The 21598-nt window shown below is 31.6% G+C and overlaps 1 protein-coding gene across 1 annotated transcript; it reads left to right on the top strand.

The window, feature by feature from the left end:
- Window positions 1-226: 226 nt before the first annotated feature.
- LOC143071040 (uncharacterized) lies at window positions 227-21304 on the top strand. The gene is made up of 15 exons (XM_076245121.1): window positions 227-292; window positions 2156-2250; window positions 5167-5356; window positions 5753-5841; window positions 6883-6989; window positions 9223-9422; window positions 10141-10312; window positions 10973-11098; window positions 11955-12081; window positions 13121-13242; window positions 14058-14174; window positions 15714-15810; window positions 17206-17336; window positions 19000-19101; window positions 21182-21304. Exons 3-15 carry the CDS (start codon window positions 5253-5255, stop codon window positions 21302-21304), a joined length of 1617 nt encoding a protein of 538 aa, XP_076101236.1. The 5' UTR covers window positions 227-292; window positions 2156-2250; window positions 5167-5252.
- Window positions 21305-21598: the final 294 nt, after the last annotated feature.

A 21598-nucleotide genomic window follows, 5' to 3' on the forward strand; every position in this document is an offset into this window, starting at 1 on the left:
CTTGTTTCTAATTATAAAATCAATTTGATGGTCCACTATCGATGTTTTGTACACTAAGAATGTATAACAGCAAGAATGTAAAATAAAACAACCTTACAAGCCGTCATAACTATTTGGACTAGCTCTCATGATGGTGCTCCAGTAAAAGGAGGTTTGTACTGAACATTAAAAAATATAGCACACGTCGTTACATTCCCCTATATCTGGACGTTCCCTCCATTCCTTGCCCGCCAGTTTCAAAAAAGATTTCTTACACCACTACAACCACAACCTGTGCCTATGGAGAATTTTGGTAAAAATTCAAGAATTGACAGTTTGAATAACTCGATGTTGACATGTTAAAGTCGAAGGCATTACGGTTTCGTATGATTCACTCACAATGATTGTTTACATTTCATAATTCATTTGAACTTTGTAAAATAAGACAAGAACACTTTATTTTGATTCGGCATAGGTACAAATAAGCAACACAAGCTCTAAGGAGCTTTTGACCGAATATGTAAGTTTCACCTACCTTGTCTTTGGTGGATATTTTAAAAAACTAAGAAATTTACTTTCTTACCCGTTTGTGTAAATATTCCCCATTACCCATTAATTTAAGGGTGTTCCTAAGATCCTTATGTTCTTATAAATAAAAAAAGAAAGAAAGGATAGTTGCAATATAACTTGGCATAGTCAGAGATTACTCTGACGTCCAACGGCTGTTTTGCCAGACAAGCTGGGGCCGTGGGACGTCAGAGCTCGTCCCATATCAAAAAGTGGCTATTTGCCCACCCAAAATAGATGCGCTGCTTCGTCGCTTCTGGTGCCGATTGAGGGCCTTGGAATTATATAAATTGGGCATCAATCTGTTCATTTTTCATTTATCTCTTCCATTTGTCTTCATTTATGTAAGTTTCACCTACCTGCCAACCTTTATTTTTCCATATTTTAACAGTTTTCACTGAGACCCATCTGCATTTTGACTTTCATTTTCAAAGATTATCACGTGACCACGAGAAAACAGTGCAAATGACCATAATGTAACACCTCGTTCATTTACGATGCAAGTTATCTAAATGTCCGAGAGCTTCCAATTGTTATCGTGGTCGGAACTAAATGCTTAATACCGATCTCCTGTAAAGGAGGTGAAAAATCGTGGTTGGCTGCTAAATGTTAATCATCGATCTCCTACAAAGGAGGTGAAAAAATATAAATATTTGCATATTTGAGACTCGAGGCCACGAACTCTCTCGTAACTTGACGTCCATTTGAAAGTGAAAGTCAAAATGCAGAAATCGATGGGTCTCTGTGAAAACTGTTAAAATATGGAAAAATAAAGGTTGACAGGTAGGTGAAACTTACATAAATGAAAAGATAAATGAAAAATGAACAGATTGATGCCCGATTTATATAATTCCAAGGCCCTCAATAGGCACCAGAAGCGACGAAGCAGTGCATCTATTTTGGGTGGGCAAATAGCCACTTTTTGATATGGGACGAGCTCTGACGTCCCATGGCCCCAGCTTGTCTGGCAAAACAGCCGTTGGACGTCAGAGTAATCTCGGACTAAACTTGGCATAGTCTCAGATTACTCTGATGTCCAATGGTTTTGCCAGACAAGCTAGGGCCATGGGACGTCATGTCACATCCAATATCGAAAAATGGATAATTCATCCAAAAATGGGTGCACTGCTTGTTTGTTTCTGGATCAGACTGACGGCATTGGATTCTTTCAAATCAGGACCTCAATTTGTTCGCTTTTCATTTATAAATCTATATTATAGTAAGAATATATAAATCCTTGTCTATATTCATTTAAGTAAGTTTCATCTTCCTGTCCTGCTACCTGCTAACTCTATTTTCTCATGAATGGAAAGTTTTCACAGCCACCCATCACTCCAGTCATGTTAATTTCTGAATAACTTGGCAATACACCTTATTCCTATTTTGTCTGCCATTACATGATTACTGGGCATCATAACAGTTCCTGAAAAATTTTGACATTACAATATAAAATATATGACACCACAATGGAATCATTTCTTTGTGTGTTCAGCATAAAATTAGACTTGCAATAACCTTGATTTTTAAAACCGATAAAAACACTTGCTATCATAAAATATTGTTATCACATGTACATGATGTAGATGGTGTTTTTTTGTAAATTACATAGGAATGAAGAAGTCCTTGAATACTGTGGTTGTGTAATACCAGTCAGAAAACTGGGGTGTACCCTGAAAACAGGCAATACCTCACTTCCCCAACTACGTAAGGACTTATCATTGTTTATACAGGGGCCATATATAGATATATATAGAAATCGTTAACTGGCACCTCATATAAAATGAGTGTTATCATTTATATTACACAGAAACTAAACTAACCTCTGGGTGATTACATAAAAGCTAACATAGCTGAAAATTTGTTCGGAGACAAAAAGTCCTGTGATTTATTTGTTTAACCTATCTGGAATACTACTGTGCAGCAAACTTCTTTCGCTGCATTGTAATTGAACTTTATGATAATTCTTCAATTATTGACTTTTGATGAATTTGATAATGATACAATGATTTATCAACCCAAGATGTATGACGTATATTGAGGCCAACAAACAAGATCTCTATATACAGCTAAATATCCTTTGCATTTGCTAGTAGAAATGTGCTCATGTATACCATTGTATACTGTAATCACGTTAATGTAACAATGTATTTGATTTTAATGAAAGAAATCACTTTACTACTGAAAAATTATTACACCACTTTCCATATCACAAACTAGTCAAAACATTTACTAAATGTTATCATCGGTAGGTCAGGGACATCATTTGTAAATACAATGTATAAATCAACATGCAGACATCTTATATATATCAGACCTGCCAACTATCCCGATTTTCGCGGTATCATCTCGATTTTTATCCCTCAACCCGATATTGGGATCGTAAAATTAGTCAAAATCCTGATTTTCAACAAATATACCCGAAAAATTATTGTTTACCGATTTTGAAGTTTTTCTGATTAATTTTAAAAAATCCATAATTTTACCTGGGGACATATTATGACAAGTTAATGACCCTACGCTAATCAACAGTCACAACAGGTGTCATAATTAGTGGTTGTAGGTAATCCGATTACCTATTATGGTCGTACCAGTCCTCAAAATTAATTTATTTTGTATACACAAATTTGGTCAAACAGCCTTTCAATTTTAATCAATTTATCATACAAGCACAATTTGCATCATTTGCCATAGTTCCACAACAAAATCATAATTAATTGAAAGATGAGAACTGTAATGAACTCTCAAGAAAACATCATTTATCTTGAAATCTGTTTAATTTTTGAAACCAGACGTCGTGTGTCTGTTGATTTCAAATCGACGCCATTTTGTATTCACTTCTACTGTGTTACGGTATAAGCCTCCGCCGGTAAGAGCACCTCTGAATACAAAGAAAGATAACTCAAATTTTATCCATTTTATCATTGATACTGATAAGACCATAAGTAAGACTAAATCAAAATCTGTCTTCATCCTTCTTACTTTAGGACATGTAGTTTAAGGTCTTTTGAGTCTAGGTTTACAGATAAGAAGGTCTTTGGAGGGTCTCTACTTTAAATCCTTTATTTTTAATGCCATTTTTCTCTATTCTTCATTTATTTTGTCAATTTTATAATTTAATAGTTCAAGAATCATGCAAATAAAAGAAATCAAGACCTACAAGCTCATCATTAGTATACCGAAAGAAAAAAGAAGAGGACTTAGACTATTTTACTAATATTTTAGGAGTAAAAAACAATGCACACAGAAAAGTCACTAAAATTGTAACCCTTAAAAATATGGTCGCGCGCTAAATCCCCCATGGAGATTTTCAAAAGTTGGCAGGTCTGATATATCTTTATGTATTTTACATCCAATCTTTTATGGTAACTTTCTTTACAAAGCACAAAAATGTCAGCATTCACCTCAAAAGCTAACCAAACCTTTAAACAGACTTATTCAGTTGGGATAACTGGTTTTAGGTCATTAAGAATTGCATATTTTGTAACACATCATATAAACGATTTGTATTTAAGTGTTGGTAGGCCAAAGGTTTTGATTGTCTCTACATATAACTTGAGTTTCTTATACTTGTTAAGAATTTGGTAGCACGGTGCTGTATCTTTTAATTATGCATATATCCTTCTTTAAATATGGGGACCTCACTTTCTTGAAATATTCCAACAAAAGACTTATCGTTTTCATAATTAATTGATGAAAAAACTCTGAACTTTATTCACACAGTTTGACGGTTAAATATTTTTTCAAATAGACAGACCAAGAAACAGGCTCTCTCATCTAACTTTTTTCAAGGGGGCAAACTTGACAGCTGTAAAATATAACACATTTTCCATTAAATTTGATATAGAGGTACTATGTATCTACTGAAAAGCTCAAGGACATGGCTTATGCTAATTAATTTGATTAGGGATTGAGTCAAAGTTTAATTTGATGCTTCTTTATACCAACTTGGTTTAGCATGTTTTATCTTTCAGTGTATCTGGAAGTTCAATCAAGTTAAAGTGTAGAACTCCATTTCAACGATCTTTTGCACTTTTATCATTTGTTAGTTTCACAAAGGATAGAAACATTTTGACATATTGCAAACAACCACTTTAACTTTGACAAAATAAATGTAAAAATCAGATTTTTCCAAATAACAATTCTTAAACATGTTGTAAAAAAAGAAGATGTGGTATGATTGCCAATGAGACAACTCTCCACAAGAGACCAAAATAACACAGAAATTAACAACTATAGGTCACAGTACGGCCTTCAACAATGAGCAAAGCCCATACTTCATAGTCAGCTATAAAAGGCCCTGAAATGACAATGTAAAACAATTCAAACGAGAAAACTAACGGCCTTTAATATATAGGTACATAAAATGAACGAAAAACAAATATGTAACACATGAACCGATGACAGCCACTGAATAACTGGCTCCTGACTTGGGACATGCACATACATACAGAATGTGGAGGGGTTAAACAAGTTTTGAAATGGTAAAATTTGAAGAATGCATTTTTTTACACTTTATATTTATTTTGGTATGCTGATAACGGCAGATTTTGGCTGAAAATGTGTTTTCTGACAACTGGAAAGTTAGTATTTCTTTGCCTATTTTTTTTTTATCTATTTTAGAGACAGAAATAACAGAAAATCATTTGGTAGGAATACAGCTTATAAATGGTGGTAGGACTGAAACTCGGACCTGTCTTGGTGTTGTCATGGTAGCCAAGAATGAAGATTTATCCCTGCACAGCTTAAGAGATCTAATGTATAGTCAAGTTGCAGCTCTACCAGAGACTTTCATATTCTGTACAAAGCAGGGGTATTTGTATTTTATGACCAAATGTCAGATTATATTCTTTATCATATTTCTTTTTTTAAGGAGGATAAATGAGAGTTTAAGTTAACATGGTTAATGGCTCTTCTAATACTTAACAATAATGACCTCTCAGTTATAAAACAAAGAGGTAAATAAGTAAACCACTAGCTTAACCATGTTAAACATATTAACCGTACATATACAAGTAGGACAGTAACTGACAAATAAACATACATACAGAAGAGGATTCCTTAAATTCAGAAATGCATAGAAAATATCAAGTGATACAACCCATACAAAATGTCATGTAATATGACGTTTTCAACCTTGCTAGTAAAGCAGGAACTATCTGGCAACTTTCTTATCTGTCATTTATCTGAAACTGTATTTTCATTTCAGTTGGAATATTAACAGGAACTTGGAGAACTCAGTTTATGTAAAACAAATTGTGTCAGAAGAGTGCTCATTATTTATACAGAGATATTTTGGTAAGATGTTTTTCATTTGTTTGCTGGGATTACTGTTTATTCAACTTATATAGCTGTATAAGGGATATTTGCATGTCAAAATATATATGAGGATATAGAATTTCATTTTATGACATCTTGGTGTGAATACATGTATAGTCTGAATAGATTTTGCATTCTATAATCTAAATATACATAATACATGTACATATTGCATTTTTACAAAAGTCAATATGGTAGAACTTTCAAGTTAATTTATTTTCTTAAAAATTAGTCTTTAAATTCTCTCCTACTGATCAGATGGAGTGGGTTTTTTTTTTGTTACTTAGCAAACTGTCCAAAACAGGTGATCATATAAAGTGGTTGAATTATTTATTCGTTAAAGTCATATGAAACCTCAAATTAAAAAAAAATATGCATATGTTTTTTTATAACAAAATGGATAGTTTTTATCATTAATCTTATGTACATATACCTTTTCTGCAGAAAATTCTTTAATTTGTCCACATTTAGAAGAAGTTTCCTTTTTTTTTTATTTCTTGCAAATCACCAACATATTATCCGTATGCAAATAAAATCTAGTGATCGTAATACGCATTGATATGGCACTGAAATTAACTATTGTCTGCTTGTACATATTATACATGTGCTCAATATCCATGCTTCTTTCTTGATTGTTGATTATAAGGTGACAATCAGTAAATAAAACTACAGCTTCAAACACGACAATAAATGAACTGCCATATTTTCACATCATAACAGACAGAGAGAATAAAATTGACGATTATACGATATGTTTGCTTAAAAAATGATAAAATCGTGCACAGAAGACTTAGTTTATGATATATACATGCATTGGTTCAAGAATTGGATAAACATTTTTTTTCACCAGTTACTCGTTTCATATGACTTTAACACATTGACAATTTAAAAGTTGTAACATTGACATTAATTGATTCACAACTGCCGTATAATTATTAGATGAAGGTATTTTATCAAAAAGAAAGATTTGAAGGACAATATGGTTGTATGCTTTATAGATGCAAGTTTGTTTTATTGTAGAGACACCATGTATTGGTATCAGACAGAGGTCTGGAGAAAATCTTGGCATGGTGTTTGTTGATCTCCATTGTGTTTTGTCAGATGTACGACAATCTATTCAATCACAGGTAACATATAGTAAGATATTCTAATGAAAATGCAAGGGATTTGTTTTGCAAACATTGGAATTATATGTAAAATATTCCAACAAATATGAAAAAGAAGATGTGGTATGATTGCCAATGAGACAACTCTTCACAAGAGACCCTATGACACAGAAATTAACAACTATAGGTCCTTATACGGTCTTCTACAATAAACAAAGCCTATGCCGTATAGTCAGCTATAAAAGGCCCTGAAAAATTTAAATGAGAAAGTTAAAGGCCTACAAAATAATAGACATAGAGTTACTTGTTTAATCATTTAAAGATTTAATCGCAAGAAACAGCTTATTATTAATTAAAATGTACTGTACAATGTTTATTGCAATATTTGAGAACACAGAACTAAATTCAACATCACAAATATATTTCTGAATATATTTTGTTTTACATTTTACTAGTTATACAGTGGAACATGGGTAAACCGAACCCTGATTAAACAGAATTTCAGTTTAAACTGAACAATTTTCAAAGTCCCACACAATTTCCCTATCAATTAACGTTAATTTAACCTGATAAAACCAAACCCTGTCAACACCGAATTCTGAACTCTTTTTCCTATTGCCGAAAAGGACAAGAATTGAACTTTTCCGTAGATCAATTAAATGCACGTTACTCAAATATTTACGGTCATCAAATTCATTACTGCCATTCAGCTTTGCAATAGCTAAACTGTTTAATTAAATAATAGTGTTAAAATGTTTCACTTGATTAAGAAGTCCTGCAACACAAGGTCAATGACTTTCGAAATTATTTTTACGGGATGCTGGATTCCCTTTAGAGGCCCTATATATATTATAATTCAGACACAAACTATTGTTAGCTACTCATCAACAATAAAACCAGAAAAATTAACTGGACCCCTGCTGTTGTTTCGCTCTTATTTTGTGGCAAAGTATAAATCAGCGGGTGACCATGGCCAGTTTAGTCCGAGAACTTGTGTGTACAGATAATTGAAAAAGACAATCACGATTCAAAAAGCAAAATCTCTCCACGTCGGACATCATTGAACGATTAATACCTTTACACAACGAGGCGCATGATTGACGGAGTGGCGTTTGATTTATTTGGCAAAAGAAACAATAAGTCTATCTTCATCTACCTAGATTTTTACATTTACATCTAAATAATCATGAAAATAAATTGTCAACTGTTGTGTCACCTATCGTTCCTTGTCAGTAAGTGCCAAAATTATTTTCGTGTCGACTTCCATTTACCTCTTCAATCCCAACACCTGTGAAAACCGAACAAAACACAAAGTCCTGTAGGTGTTGGGTTGGGACATGTTTCACTGTATATAATTATCATGCATAGACCGAATGATGTTCTATATTTAGTATTTTTTTTAGCAGACTTTTCCTTATTGAAAGGTTTTGATTTACACAGTTTGAGGAAGATTCCTTCACTTTTGTCACCAATTTGGAGGTCTAAGTGTTTAATTCCATCATTATTTAGCTCTATTCAACCTTTCAAACTAATCCCTAGACTTTAGAAAAAAGTGTTTTTATAAACAGTTTGTATTTCTTTCAGCCTTGCATAGTTCACCGAAAGGATCTAGTAAGGATATCTTATTAGACTTTAATACGTGCATCACATGTTCAAATTGGCTAGTCAAAAAGAAAAATTAACCATTTATTCCTCCTTGATGGCAACTAAAAAAAATTCTCAAACTCAAAGTACTTCATTTGAAACCCGTCTATAGGAGAATCACAATCGTAGAAAAATACTACAGTTTACATAGTCATATTTGATAATTTTCCAAAAAAAGTTATACAGATAGTAAATTTATATAATTTTAAGAATTATTCAAAGAATTTCTTATTACCATTCTAAATAATGTATATATCAGGTAATTATAGAATAATAAGTTCCAAAAAACATTCAATTAGTGTGAGAACTTACCAGATACTTCAAATCGAGTTTGTTTAAGTGACCAACATATCTCTTACTATTTTAAAGTTATTTCAGTTGTTACTTTGCACATAACAATTATTTGAATGCGAAATTCATAAAATGTTGTAATACTTCAGTTTTTGTTTCAAATAATACCATATAACAGCTTTTCATTTTATTCAAATTCAAGAACAATGAAGAAAGGAAGATTATGAAAAAGGAAAACTGACATAACAGAAGATCAAAGAAATAAAATAGAACAGTTTATAAAAGATTCTTAATATGACAATGTACTCTTGAATTATAGATGACTGGAAGTAAGCTCTCCAGACAAAACTACTGGTTCCTGAAACACAATACCTGGCCAATCAGCTGTAAGCAAGAGAGTCAGCTGACAGTGATTGACATAATTGAAGATTCCTGTCTCATTGTTGATGTACAGACATTCCTTACACCAAGCAATTCCCCTCTGACTCCTAGTCCCCAACCAAGGAAGAAAATTAAAGGGTAAATAATAATTGTTACTATTACTTTTTGTAAATAAAATTTTAAAAAATGGTTGTCTCGCTTTCAATATATAACTTGTATTGAATTTATCCACCGTCAATTCATATACACTGTTTTAAAAAATGAATCACCATAAAAAAAATAGGGACATGTATGCTATATATTTTTTAACTTTTAAACGTGTATCATCTTTTTTACTAATGTAGGAGGATAACTTCTAACAACTCTGTATATAGAAAACTTCTCACCAATGAGGGTGTCTCATGCTGACATTATGTATTCATGTAATATATTTTTTTTAATATTTACAAGTGTGGACACAGATGAGTGTGGATAGTACATGTATGTTTGGATGATTTTTTTTATCATTATTGAAGGTACCAATCTAATGTGTCTGCATGATTTACAATGTCAAATATGTCATATCATTGCTGGTTGAAGCTGTGTTTGAGTCTGTTTGGTTATTATATTTTCCTGAAACAGCTTAGATTTGTGTACTGTGACAGATATTTTTACCCCATGTCTAACTGAATACTTTTAAGTATTTCGGAATATTGGTCAGAATATTGGTGAGATGACAGCAATTTTAAAATTTAAACCATTTTACATTTATGTCAGACTAATAATCATTTTTGTAAGAAAACAAACAGATTGTATATTTAAGTACACGTTATATGACATGCGAAGAGACCATTGACAGTATCTTTATATTTTGCAGCACTAGACATTTATCATTTCGTACCAGTAAGGATTTGGATAGAAATCAGATAGCAGATTCTAGTATGACTGATGAAAAACAAATCTTGATCAGTTATGTTAGAGCAGATGCAGCACATCATGCTCTAATACTAAAACAAGAGTTATCTTCCCTTGGTTTTAGTGTCTATCTTGTAAGTATGGCTGCTGACAAAAACAAAAATGTTCATAAGCTTTGTTAACAATTGAATGTGAATCAAATTACTGAAAAAGTCAGAGTTTTCATCATTTGTATGCAGGAGTTTATAGTTTTCATTTTTGGCTGTTTGGCTCACTATCCATTAACAATATTTGTGAACAACTCCAAAAGAATGGATATATATAGGATGTGAAATAAATTTTGTATAGTTGTGTCAATGTATATTTGTTCCGTCTAACTGAAGTTCCAATGGAAACTGTTATAAACATTGTCATAATATCTATTCCTGTTGGAACAAATATTCTATCTATTTTTTCTGTTAGGAACATATGGTGTAATATTTATTCCTGTGGAAATTATATTACAGAAAATTTTTCCTTCTGGAACTTATATTATGAAGGAACTTCTATTTAGTGACAATTTGCAACATTGTTAACGTGCATATTTTTTTTTTGTGTGAAAATTAAGAGACATTTTTTTGGGAAATCTTAGTTTTGTTTAAACCTGTAGGAACAGGAACCACACCTTCTTTTAAAATCTAAAATTTTGTAAAACATATTCTTGTGTTAGGATTTCAATCAAAATGGATTTATTTGTGTAATATGTCACTCCAAATTGGTTTTGTGGATTCTAAAATTATTTTTTTACTCACCAGGATGTACATGAAATCACATCAGGTGTGGATTGGCAGGATTCTCTCAATGATGCTGTCAGGAATTGTCAGGTGTTTGTACCATTAGTCACACCTAAGTATGGAGAAACTTTATGGACCAATAGAGAGGTTAGTTTATAAACACGTTTCTCCTCATGTCAGGGAGTAGTAAATCAGCAAATATGATAGTTTATATGTGAATGAGAATTAAAACTACAATGCATAGTGGATATATCTTTTTTTTACTAATTGTTAAAATGTGCTTCCCAATTTCTACACATCTATATAGTTAATCATGAATATTAGATTTATATTAAACTTCCTACCTTTATATACACTTTTCCTCATCTAATATATCTCCAAAATTAAGTGAGTATCCTAAGGTTTATTTTGTCTAAAGAGTAAAAGTTTCTGTAAAAGCCAACCATATTGTATATATATCCCCACTATATTTGTAAAACAGCACATTGTCACTTGTTATTAAACAAAAGTAATAATTCTATATGATGTAAGAGTGTAGGAAAGCTTTATTTCATATCAACAGGTTAAACTTTGCTTCCATAGAGTATAAACATTCTCTGATATATTTTGAAGATGGCAATTTCTGAATTTTGATATAATAAAAAATTTATAGTTTGAAAATGTTAAGCATTATTATTTACTTAATACTACTGTGAATTCATTTATTCTCGTGGGTATCAATTTTCGTGGATTGCTGAATACTTGCATATTGGTGTATATTTAATTTCGTGGTTTTGCCGATCTCTGTATACAAAGCCTATTGAAAACATAATGTTCGTTGAACATTTGAATTCATGGTTCACCTGTATTCACGAAACCAACGAAAATTAGTATCCAACGAATAATAATGAATCCACAGTATATGAAAAATAAACTTCAGACATCATACGTTTTTATTAGTTTGAAAACATATTAAAGTTGTCTTTTTTGTACTTACACATTTATGCATACTTTCCATCTGTAGATCAAGTTAGCCGATGTTTTAGGGAAGTACATCATTCCAGTCAGTTTTCTGTCAGACTGGCCACCACCATGCCTTGCAATACAATTTTCAACAACACAGTATATCAGCTGGACTACTAACAATACAGGTAATGTGATTAGGGATGATTTGTGTAGTCACATTTTCTGATGAGACTTTAATGAAATATTGAATGTATAAAACACTGAAATAATATCTTTATTGGAATAGACCCCTTTCTGAATTTGACGTAAAAACTAAGAGTAGATCAATTGAAAATTATGTGGGTGATGTTTGAATAATTCATTGATTGGATAATTTAGTAAAAGGCATCATTTAACATTTTCATCATTTGATGTTCTGACCTTCCAATTTTCATATTCAATGCAATGATCCAACTGAAGTATGTATACCTTGTTTTCTTAATGTTAAATTATATATAACTATTTTAACTATTTTAATAAATATATATCTATAAGGATATTTCTTACGATTGCCACTGTTACAATGTTAACTGTCCACCATAGACCAAATAACATTTGATGTCAATGCCTTCAAAGGTGCTGTAAAGACTTCAACAATTAACAAAGCTTGTGCTATGTAGTAAGCTTTTAAAAGGTACTGTGAGGGAAAAATGTGATACAATTTTAAAGAACTAAACCTGTCCTTTTTTTTTAATGTTCAGGCTTTAAGCTATTTTTGCACGAGATTCTTTTTACCAATTGAAAACACTTTAGAACAAGAATGTGTCCCCAGTACACAGATGCCCCATCCGCACTTTCATTTTCTGTGTTCAGTGGACCGTGAAAATGGGGGAAAATCTCTAATTTGGCATTAAAATTAGAAAGATCATATCATGAGGAACATGTGTACTAAGTTTCAAGTTGATTGGACTTCAACTTCATCAAAAACTACCTCGACCAAAAACTTTAACCTGAAGTAGGACGAACGGACGGACAAACGAATGGACGGATGAACGGACGAACAGACAGACGAACGCACAGACCAGAAAACATAATGCCCATAAATGGGGCAAAATAAATGGGCATAAAAAACATAATGAAATGAGCTTCTTGTATTTATTTTAAAAATGTACGATTATTATGACATTACCTAATATGATACAGAAAAGTTAACCATGTAACATTTTACTCTTTTTATTATTGTAGATAACAATAAGGACATATTTACATGGAAGAGTAAAGATCTCAAGTGTGTAGCCAAACAGATAGCAGAAAAAGTTCAGAAGTTCATGAATACAGACACTGATCTTCCTTCTCTTATCAAAAGGGTATACTGAGGAATTATATCATAAAACTATGAAGTTGTGAAAGGGAAAACACATAAATAAAATTGATTCATTTTCTCCAGCTTTAGAGAAATTGTATAAATATAAAAACAAAATAACATGAAAAGGCCATGAAAAATGTGTCCCATAAAAGAATTAACCATCTTTTCCTAATTTGGTACAGGCTCAAAATCTAAGAGGTTTACAATTTCTTTCAGATTTTCCTCTATAAAAACTGATGATTTTTTTTCTTGATTTGCCAGTCATTTACAAAAAGAGTTACTTTCACTGAATATAGAAACTTTGCAAAATCAGTCCAGTTGAAAAATAGATTTTGAAGTAACACAGCAATTAATCTTTCTTGGGTTATCAAATCTGACAAAAAGTATAAATGATAAATTAGAATAATTGGAAATGATTTGATTATTAAAGTTTTTGTCATTGCCTGTTCTAGAAAGAATTATAGGTAATTCATTACTGAAGAAAATATGTCAAAACTTATATACATAAAGTTTCAAAACACTAAAGTCTACAAGTCACAATATTTATCATGCAAAATAAGAGGATAAATTGAAAAAAACCAATGACAATTGTTTTAAAGTTAAAAGTTGCATTTTACTATATTTTTACCTGATAAACAGTTGACCTAATAATAATTCTGATATTGAATAGGTAAATCCTATTCAATAATGAGAATTAAAGTTAATTAAATAACAAAATGCACAAGAAAAAAGTTATGTAACAAAAACATAACTTTTTAGTTTTTTTCTGAGTTGATATTGATAGTGATATTAATAAATTTCTATTTTTTTAAACAGAAAACTGTAGTAAAAAGTTGTCCATGTGTACATAGTTCTAATCCTCAAGCAACAGTAGAAAATAGAGAGGGCAATCCATTAGTAGTTATATGTGTACATCCACAACAATCCACACTGGTAAGTTGATTTTCAATCCCTATGTTTTTTGTTTTTTTTTGGATAGTTCTTTTACAGTATTTATGGGAATGATTTTAAATGCAACAAACATACGGTTTCAAATTTAATGGATTTCTTCTATAATTAATTCAAATATGCAAGCTTTAACATTGATTTTTGTCGAGCCTGCAACTTTTGTTGCAGAAAGCTCGACATAGGGATAGTGATCCGGCGGCGGCTACGGCGGCGGCGGCGGTGTTAGCTAACTTCTTAAAAGCTTTATATTTTAGAAGGTGGAAGACCTGGATGCTTCATACTTTGTATATAGATGCCTCATGTTACGAAGTTTCCGTCAGTCACGTGTCCAATGTCCTTGACCTCATTTTCATGGTTCAGTGACCACTTGAAAAAAAAGTTCAGATTTTTTGTAATGTTGAATTCTCTCTTATTATAAGTAATAGGATAACTATATTTGATATGTGCGTACCTTGAAAGGTCCTCATGTCTGTAAGACAGTTTTCACTTGACCTCGACCTCATTTCATGGATCAGTGAACAAGGTTAAGTTTTGGTGGTCAAGTCCATATCTCAGATACTACAAGCAATAGGGCTAGTATATTCGGTGTATTGAAGGACTGTAAGGTGTACATGTCCAACTGGCAGGTGTCATCATTTTCATGGTTCAGTGGTTATTGTTAAATTTTTGTGTTTTGGTCTGTTTTTCTCATACTATATGCAATAGGTCTACTATATTTGTTGTATATAATGATTGTAAGGTGTACCTATCTAGCGGGCATATGTCATGTGACCTTGACCTCATTTTCATGGTTCAGTGGTCAAAGTTAAGTTTTTGAGTTTTGGTCTTTTTATCTAATACTATATGCCATAGGTCATCTATATTTGGTGTATGGAAATATTTTATGATCTTTATGTCAGTCGCGCAGGTTTTATTTGACCGTGACCTCATTTTCATGGTTCATTGCACAGTGTTAAGTTTTTGTGTTTTGGTCTATTTTTCTTAAACTATAAGTAATAGATCAACTATATATGTTGTATAGAAGCATTGTTAGCTGTACATGTCTGCCTGGCATGGTTCATCTGACCTTGACCTCATTTTCAAGGTTCATTGGTCTTTGTTTAGTTATCTTGGTTAATGTTAAGTTTATGTGACAGTTGTATTAAAGCTTAGCTTTATACTTAGGACTATCAACATAATATCAGTGATAAGTATAGAAGGCGAGACATTTCAGCGTGTGCACTCTTGTTACATGTAAGTATGCTGATTAAATATGAAATATGATTTTCCTGAGCAAGTGATTAACATGACTTTCAAAAGTAGAGAAAAAACAAATAAAAATCATTGCTAATATGTCAAATTTATCTGGTCAGAAAAAATAAAGTTAGGAAATTATGAAAAGGAATTGCCTCAAAGTCTATAGAGGAATTTGATCATCAAAAATGTATCTGCAAATATAAGTTGTTTTTATGTATTCCGTCCCTTAAGACATTTAAAAGTTGATATTATTTGCATATTGACAATGAAAATGATTTATATGAATAGGCTGTTGGAATGAAAGAATTGTTAGCGGCACACAAATTTGAGGTTTGGTGTTCAACACAGTTATCAATGAACTATCCTGATTCTTTGACAGATCATGGTATGTATTTTTATCTAATTTATTTTAAGGAAGATTGATAACTCCACATAATACTTTAAACATACCTTTTTATAGACAACCCACTTAGTAAAAACAAGATACTGCATAAGCATTTGGCTGTGGTTTTTAAGGGCAACTTGGACCTTAGTACACATATTCATAAAGATATTAACATTTTAGTTTATAATTACGATTCTAGTCCTGATTTCATAGTTCACTGAACATGGGAAAGTGATAGTACTTGTAAGACAGGGATTGTTTACACATAGTCTTGGTTTTATTTTAATTTAGACTAAGTTTGAGCTAAATAATAAAGAGGATAAAGTAGTTTAACATCTAAAGATATATCTTTCAATGATAGCCCTATAGGATGTGTACAAGTTTCCAATATAAGTTATATGGTTCGCTACTGACCCCCTATGAATCCATAGAGGGTTAGTAGAATCCATAGGGGGTGAGGCCAGAGGGGTCAGTAGTTAACCGTATAACGAATTTATCGCAAGCTGGACTTCTGCTGTGTCTTGTTGAAAAATAAACAGCATTAATAGATGACATCACCATTAACACGTCATGAACCCCGTATGAAATTTACTACCCCTCCTACGGTCTCATGGGGGGTCACCACGTGACAGCCTTTAACTAATCACAACTTAATAATTTACCTGCGGTGTGATATAGATGATTAACAGCCTCAGTGGTCTCATGTTCGCTTAGATTACATAAGGACTGGGGCAAACTATAAACTTTAAAATTGGTATTTGCTGCTTCGTCACTAAGCAGCTAGGATTAAGGATTCAGAGCAAAGACTGGTTGGCTAGGAGTTAGAATAATGTGCCCAGGTTAGGTGACATGTCTTCCAGTGGACTGGTACCTTGTGAACTAGCATGTTAAACATCAAGCTAAGGGTGTCAGTAAAGTACAAATCAGGGAAAATATTCATATTACATAAGCATGTTCTCAATATGCCACTGAACATTAAACAGCAACCCATCATCATCATCATCCAAAGTTAATTTATTCATTTACAACTTTTAATAATTTTAATCTACTAAAATACAATTGAAAAAACCATGATATGCCACTTTTGATGTAATTGTTTTGTAAACATGCACTATATATAAAAAAGAAGATGTGGTATGATTGCCAATGAGACAACTGTCCACAAGAGACCAAAATGACACAGACATTAACAACTATAGGTCACCGTACCGCCTTCAACAATGAGCAAAGCCCACACCGCATAGTCAGCTATAAAAGGCCCGATATGACAATGTAAAACAATACCCTATATGCCATTTGAATATTCTGGAAAAAAACAAGAGTAAAAATCAGATTTTGATTAAAGGTATTAAGAAAACTTGTTTATTTTTTTGTTTATCAATTTCGAATTTATAGAAAATGGTATAAAACCAGGAACAATAGAGTTACAGAATAGACAAATCTTCCAAGAACAAGCTGATGAAGCAGGAGTTATTGTTCTTATTCTCTCTCAACAGTTTATACTGTCTAGAACCTGCCAACAACAGGTAGGCTGCCATATATAATCATATAAATCAACAATTTATAAACTATATACATTGGACAAGTCTAAACATGGCTCAGAATTTAAACTGTTTATAATAGGTAAATCCAGACTTTGTCAACAAATGGTAAAATTTCTGCAGTTTTTCACCGGATTTTGATAATTAAATATATGTTATTAATGAGCATATTCAATTCATTCTTATTTAGAAGAGATAAAGAATTAGAATGTAAAGTTGAATCTCAACAATGCACAAAGTTGTTCCCCTACCAAGATAACAGCTGTATGTAATTTACAGTGGCTAAAAAAGTTTGAAGTGTTTATAAATCTGAATTTTCTGACAAATAAGTATAAAATGTGGGCAAATGATAAAACATTATTTTAAACATGTAATTTGAATAAAAACAGTGAAGAACATATATCAGTGAGATTCAACCATCAAATTAAAATGGACAACATCCAGAGATGAACCTGCTGAAAATGATTTGTTAATATATACAACTTGAAAGGAGTAAGTTCAGTAAGACTCCTTTTTGGCCCCAAAATATAGCAGTTTTACAAAATTGTGAAAATGTAATTTTTATTTATTGGAAAGTAGAATGCTTCTGCTACATAAATATTGGCTGTTTTTGACAATACAATGCACATATATTGGGTACTAACATCATTAAGTCATGCTAAATTACTGAAATGTTCACAATTTTAGCATTTTAGTTAAGTTTTAGACGGTTACCGTCTTAAATGAAAGTGGCCACATTCGTGTTCATCCATAATATTGAAATGTAAGTTGTTTTTGATGATAATACATAATATATATAAAGGTTGAGGATGAACACGGATGCGGCCACTTTCATTTTTGACAAAAACCACGTAGAAAGTGACGTTTTTTGGCATATTTGATAGATTTTCATATTTAAGCTTGAATCGGAGCGTTTTAAATCAGTTAAAATCTTTCACATAAACTAATCGAATCAATTGAAATAGACACTTAAGTGTTTAACAAATGTCTAAAATCTTTCGTTAGATGAACTTTAAATTTGAGGCCAAAATCGGCTCTTACCGGACCTACTCCTTTGAAAGTAAGCTTTATGTCAGCAAGCTATTCTATGTGATGCATTTTTGAATACATGTTTCAACAACTTGCTGTTTACTAATAACAGGCTATTATTTCAACTTGGAATTATTTTTAATTATGGACTTTGCATAATTTCTTGTGTTTGAAATTTTTTGGAAAATTCCATATTTATTCAGTATTTTTAGTGTTTGGTGCAGCGCACAACACTTTCTATTACAAAGAAGATAGTACATTTTCAATAGAATGTACTGTGCCGCGCACAACACTTTCTATATAAAATACATGGTATGGAAAGTGTTAATCACTGCTCAAAACATTATTATAGAGAATAAACATGGAATTTATTAAAAATTTCAAGCACAAGAAATAAACAAATTCCATAATCAAAAATAATTCCAAGTTTACATAATAGCCTGTTTTTATACTACATCATTAAAGCTTTGGTATCGGAAGTGAGCAACTGCAAATAGTTTAACGAGGGTTTATTTCCAAAATTACTTTCATTTTTTAGATAGTTATCAATTTGACTATTATATAAGTTTCACCTAAGTTGTGTTGTTTAAACTATCTTTTTGTTTATCATCCTTTACAGGTATTTTATTGTGAACAAAGGAAGAAACTGGTTCCAGTTTTATATGGTGATTTTGTGATACCAGGCTGGTTGACTGTATTAACAGGTCATCATGTATTAATGGTGGGTACAAGTACAAAATAGATTTATACAACAAAAATTATGATTTGACTTTTAACTGATGTTTACCATTGCTAATAAATGACTATTGACATTAAATCTAGTGCTTTGTTCATCATTAGTTACATGTATGTAATAATTACTAGTGCTTTTGATGTTCGCATTATATATTATATAACAACAACAACAACAACAATACTTTATTTTAAGAGGGTTACACAGTTAGCTATATAACTAGTCTTCTCTGAGGCCCTCATCATGAGAAATCAAACAAAATGCAAACATATACATTGCATGCATTAGTATAAAAAGTCAAGTATGATGTTGATGTTCAATACAACTTGATAAAATGTGATGAAAACACTTGATAAAATGTGAAAAAAATAAACATGATGATCAGTTTTTAATATTATTGATACAGCTAGGTTGATTTCAATAAATGATCTGTTATTTTGTATTTGAAAGAATTAACATTTGTAATATTTCTTAACTGTATTGGCAAATTATTCCACAAGAATGGTCCAGAATACATAAAAGATTTTTTGAACAATTCTGTTTTTGGTTTAGGGAGTATGAGGTTTCCTTGAACAGCATTTCTCAAGGGGTATGGATTTCTGTCTGAAACATGAAGTTTGAACAACTCAAAAGAGAACTTTCATTTTCATAAACACGCTGGTTTCAGTTTTAAATTATTAAAGTTGAGAGAAAATATGATTTATGGGTTTTTTAGGAGAAGAATTTATTATTTAACCTTTTAGATCGAAACATTGTATCATTTATACATGTGGCAAAATGCATAGTAGGAAAATTCTTTTTTGTTTGTCATAGATTGATGCCTCTTGAAAATGCAAGCATGTCATAACTTTGAGGATAGCTGACATCTGATTGGCAACCATACTACATTTCCTTACAAGCCCAGTCTAGGAATAACCTTGTCTGTCCGTCACTTTTTTCTTAGAAACTACTGAACTTGATGACTTCAAATTTTGTCAGGTTCTTGACAGTGATAGGCTTGTTACATAATTTTGATTATGTCGGTTACCTTCTTATTATTTGCCAATACTTTTAATATTTCAATATATTAAATATTCTTTAAATTTTTGTAACACTTATTTTCCCAATACAAAAATGTACAACTGAACTACTTTTAAGCCTTGTATTTTTTACTTTTACAACTACTAGGCTATTAGCACTAAACAAAGGCTTTCTATCCCCACGATTGTCATCAACTCAGTATTCACTATTCAGCACTCTGGTGATTACATGTAATAATTATCAAAATTCTGATCATTTTTCTATAAAACTACCATTCATAAAATGTTTTTATAAGATAAAAAAAAAAGTCACTACTCAGGGTTTTTCTTCACCAAGGTGTAAATTACCCTGGATATTTGGCAAATCATTTTGGAGTTTTCAATGCTCTTTAATTTAGTAATTGATTCTGCCTTCAGTTTGTGTTTATTTAAGCCCCCCTGGTCTTATTTGAAAAAAACTTGTTTGGGGTATTGAATCATATAAAGCCTTATATCTTGGATGATATTTTATAGAAGAAGTCCAAATATAGTAATTTTATTAATTGCTATGATTTCACCAATTAACTTCATTGTAAAATTGAAGTGGAACCTTGAAAAATAAGCTACACTGAAAGAACTGATTCTGAAAGCTAAAAGAACATCAATCTGTTCAGCATAATTATCTCCAGTCCAATATTTTGTTTAATAAGGGGTCATCCATAATTGTCAACCATTTTCCAAAGTGTACAAAACATATACTTTTCTGACCCCCACACCCTCTCAAAAAGTGTACATCAACCATTTGTAGATTCCAAATCAAGAATCAACCATTCTTCATTCTTAATAAAAAAGAAGATCCTGTCTATTATTTATAGTTTAGTCTAAAATAAAAATTTGCATTGAAAATAAACAGAAACAGATCTGACTGTTTTATTTTTATTTTTTTTTAAAAGCTTACTGTAAAAATGTTGATTTTTTAACCCCCTCCCCCAAAGTGTTTGCTTTGTACACTTTGGAAAATGGTTGACAATTATGGATGACCCTTAAGTTTATGAAAATTTTTATTGCAGAATGCAGACAAATACAAAGATCAGCTGATAGACAGAGTTGAAGAATTATTAATATCTACAGAGTATGACAGAAATTTATCAATAGAGACTTCTGTAAGTTTTTGTGCCACAAAAGAGACTTAACGGGAGGGATTGTGCCTGATATTCATATGATGAAGACATAATCTTTCAATCAGTTTAATTGAGGTCTGGAGCTGGCATGTCAGTTAACTGCTAGTAGTCTGTTGTTATTTATATATTATTGTCATTTTATTTATTTTCTTTTGTTACATGTTCTGACATCGGACTCAGACTTCTCTTGAACTGAATATTAATGTGCGTATTGTTATGCGTTTACTTTTCTACATTGGCTAGAGGTATAGGGGGAGGGTTGAGATCTCATAAACATGTTTAACACTGCCGCAATTTTTCCCCTGT

The sequence above is a fragment of the Mytilus galloprovincialis genome, chromosome 4 (assembly GCF_965363235.1).
Source record: "Mytilus galloprovincialis chromosome 4, xbMytGall1.hap1.1, whole genome shotgun sequence".
Taxonomy (NCBI): domain Eukaryota; kingdom Metazoa; phylum Mollusca; class Bivalvia; order Mytilida; family Mytilidae; genus Mytilus; species Mytilus galloprovincialis.

Bases quoted from the DNA above. Each gene is read 5' to 3' on its own strand.
- LOC143071040 (XM_076245121.1), top strand. From the start codon at position 5,253: ATGGTAGCCAAGAATGAAGATTTATCCCTGCACAGCTTAAGAGATCTA. The intron at 10,313-10,972 runs GTAAGTATGGCT...TTTACTCACCAG, and splicing joins TTGGTTTTAGTGTCTATCTT to GATGTACATGAAATCACATC. The intron at 13,243-14,057 runs GTATACTGAGGA...TTTTTTAAACAG, and splicing joins TTCCTTCTCTTATCAAAAGG to AAAACTGTAGTAAAAAGTTG.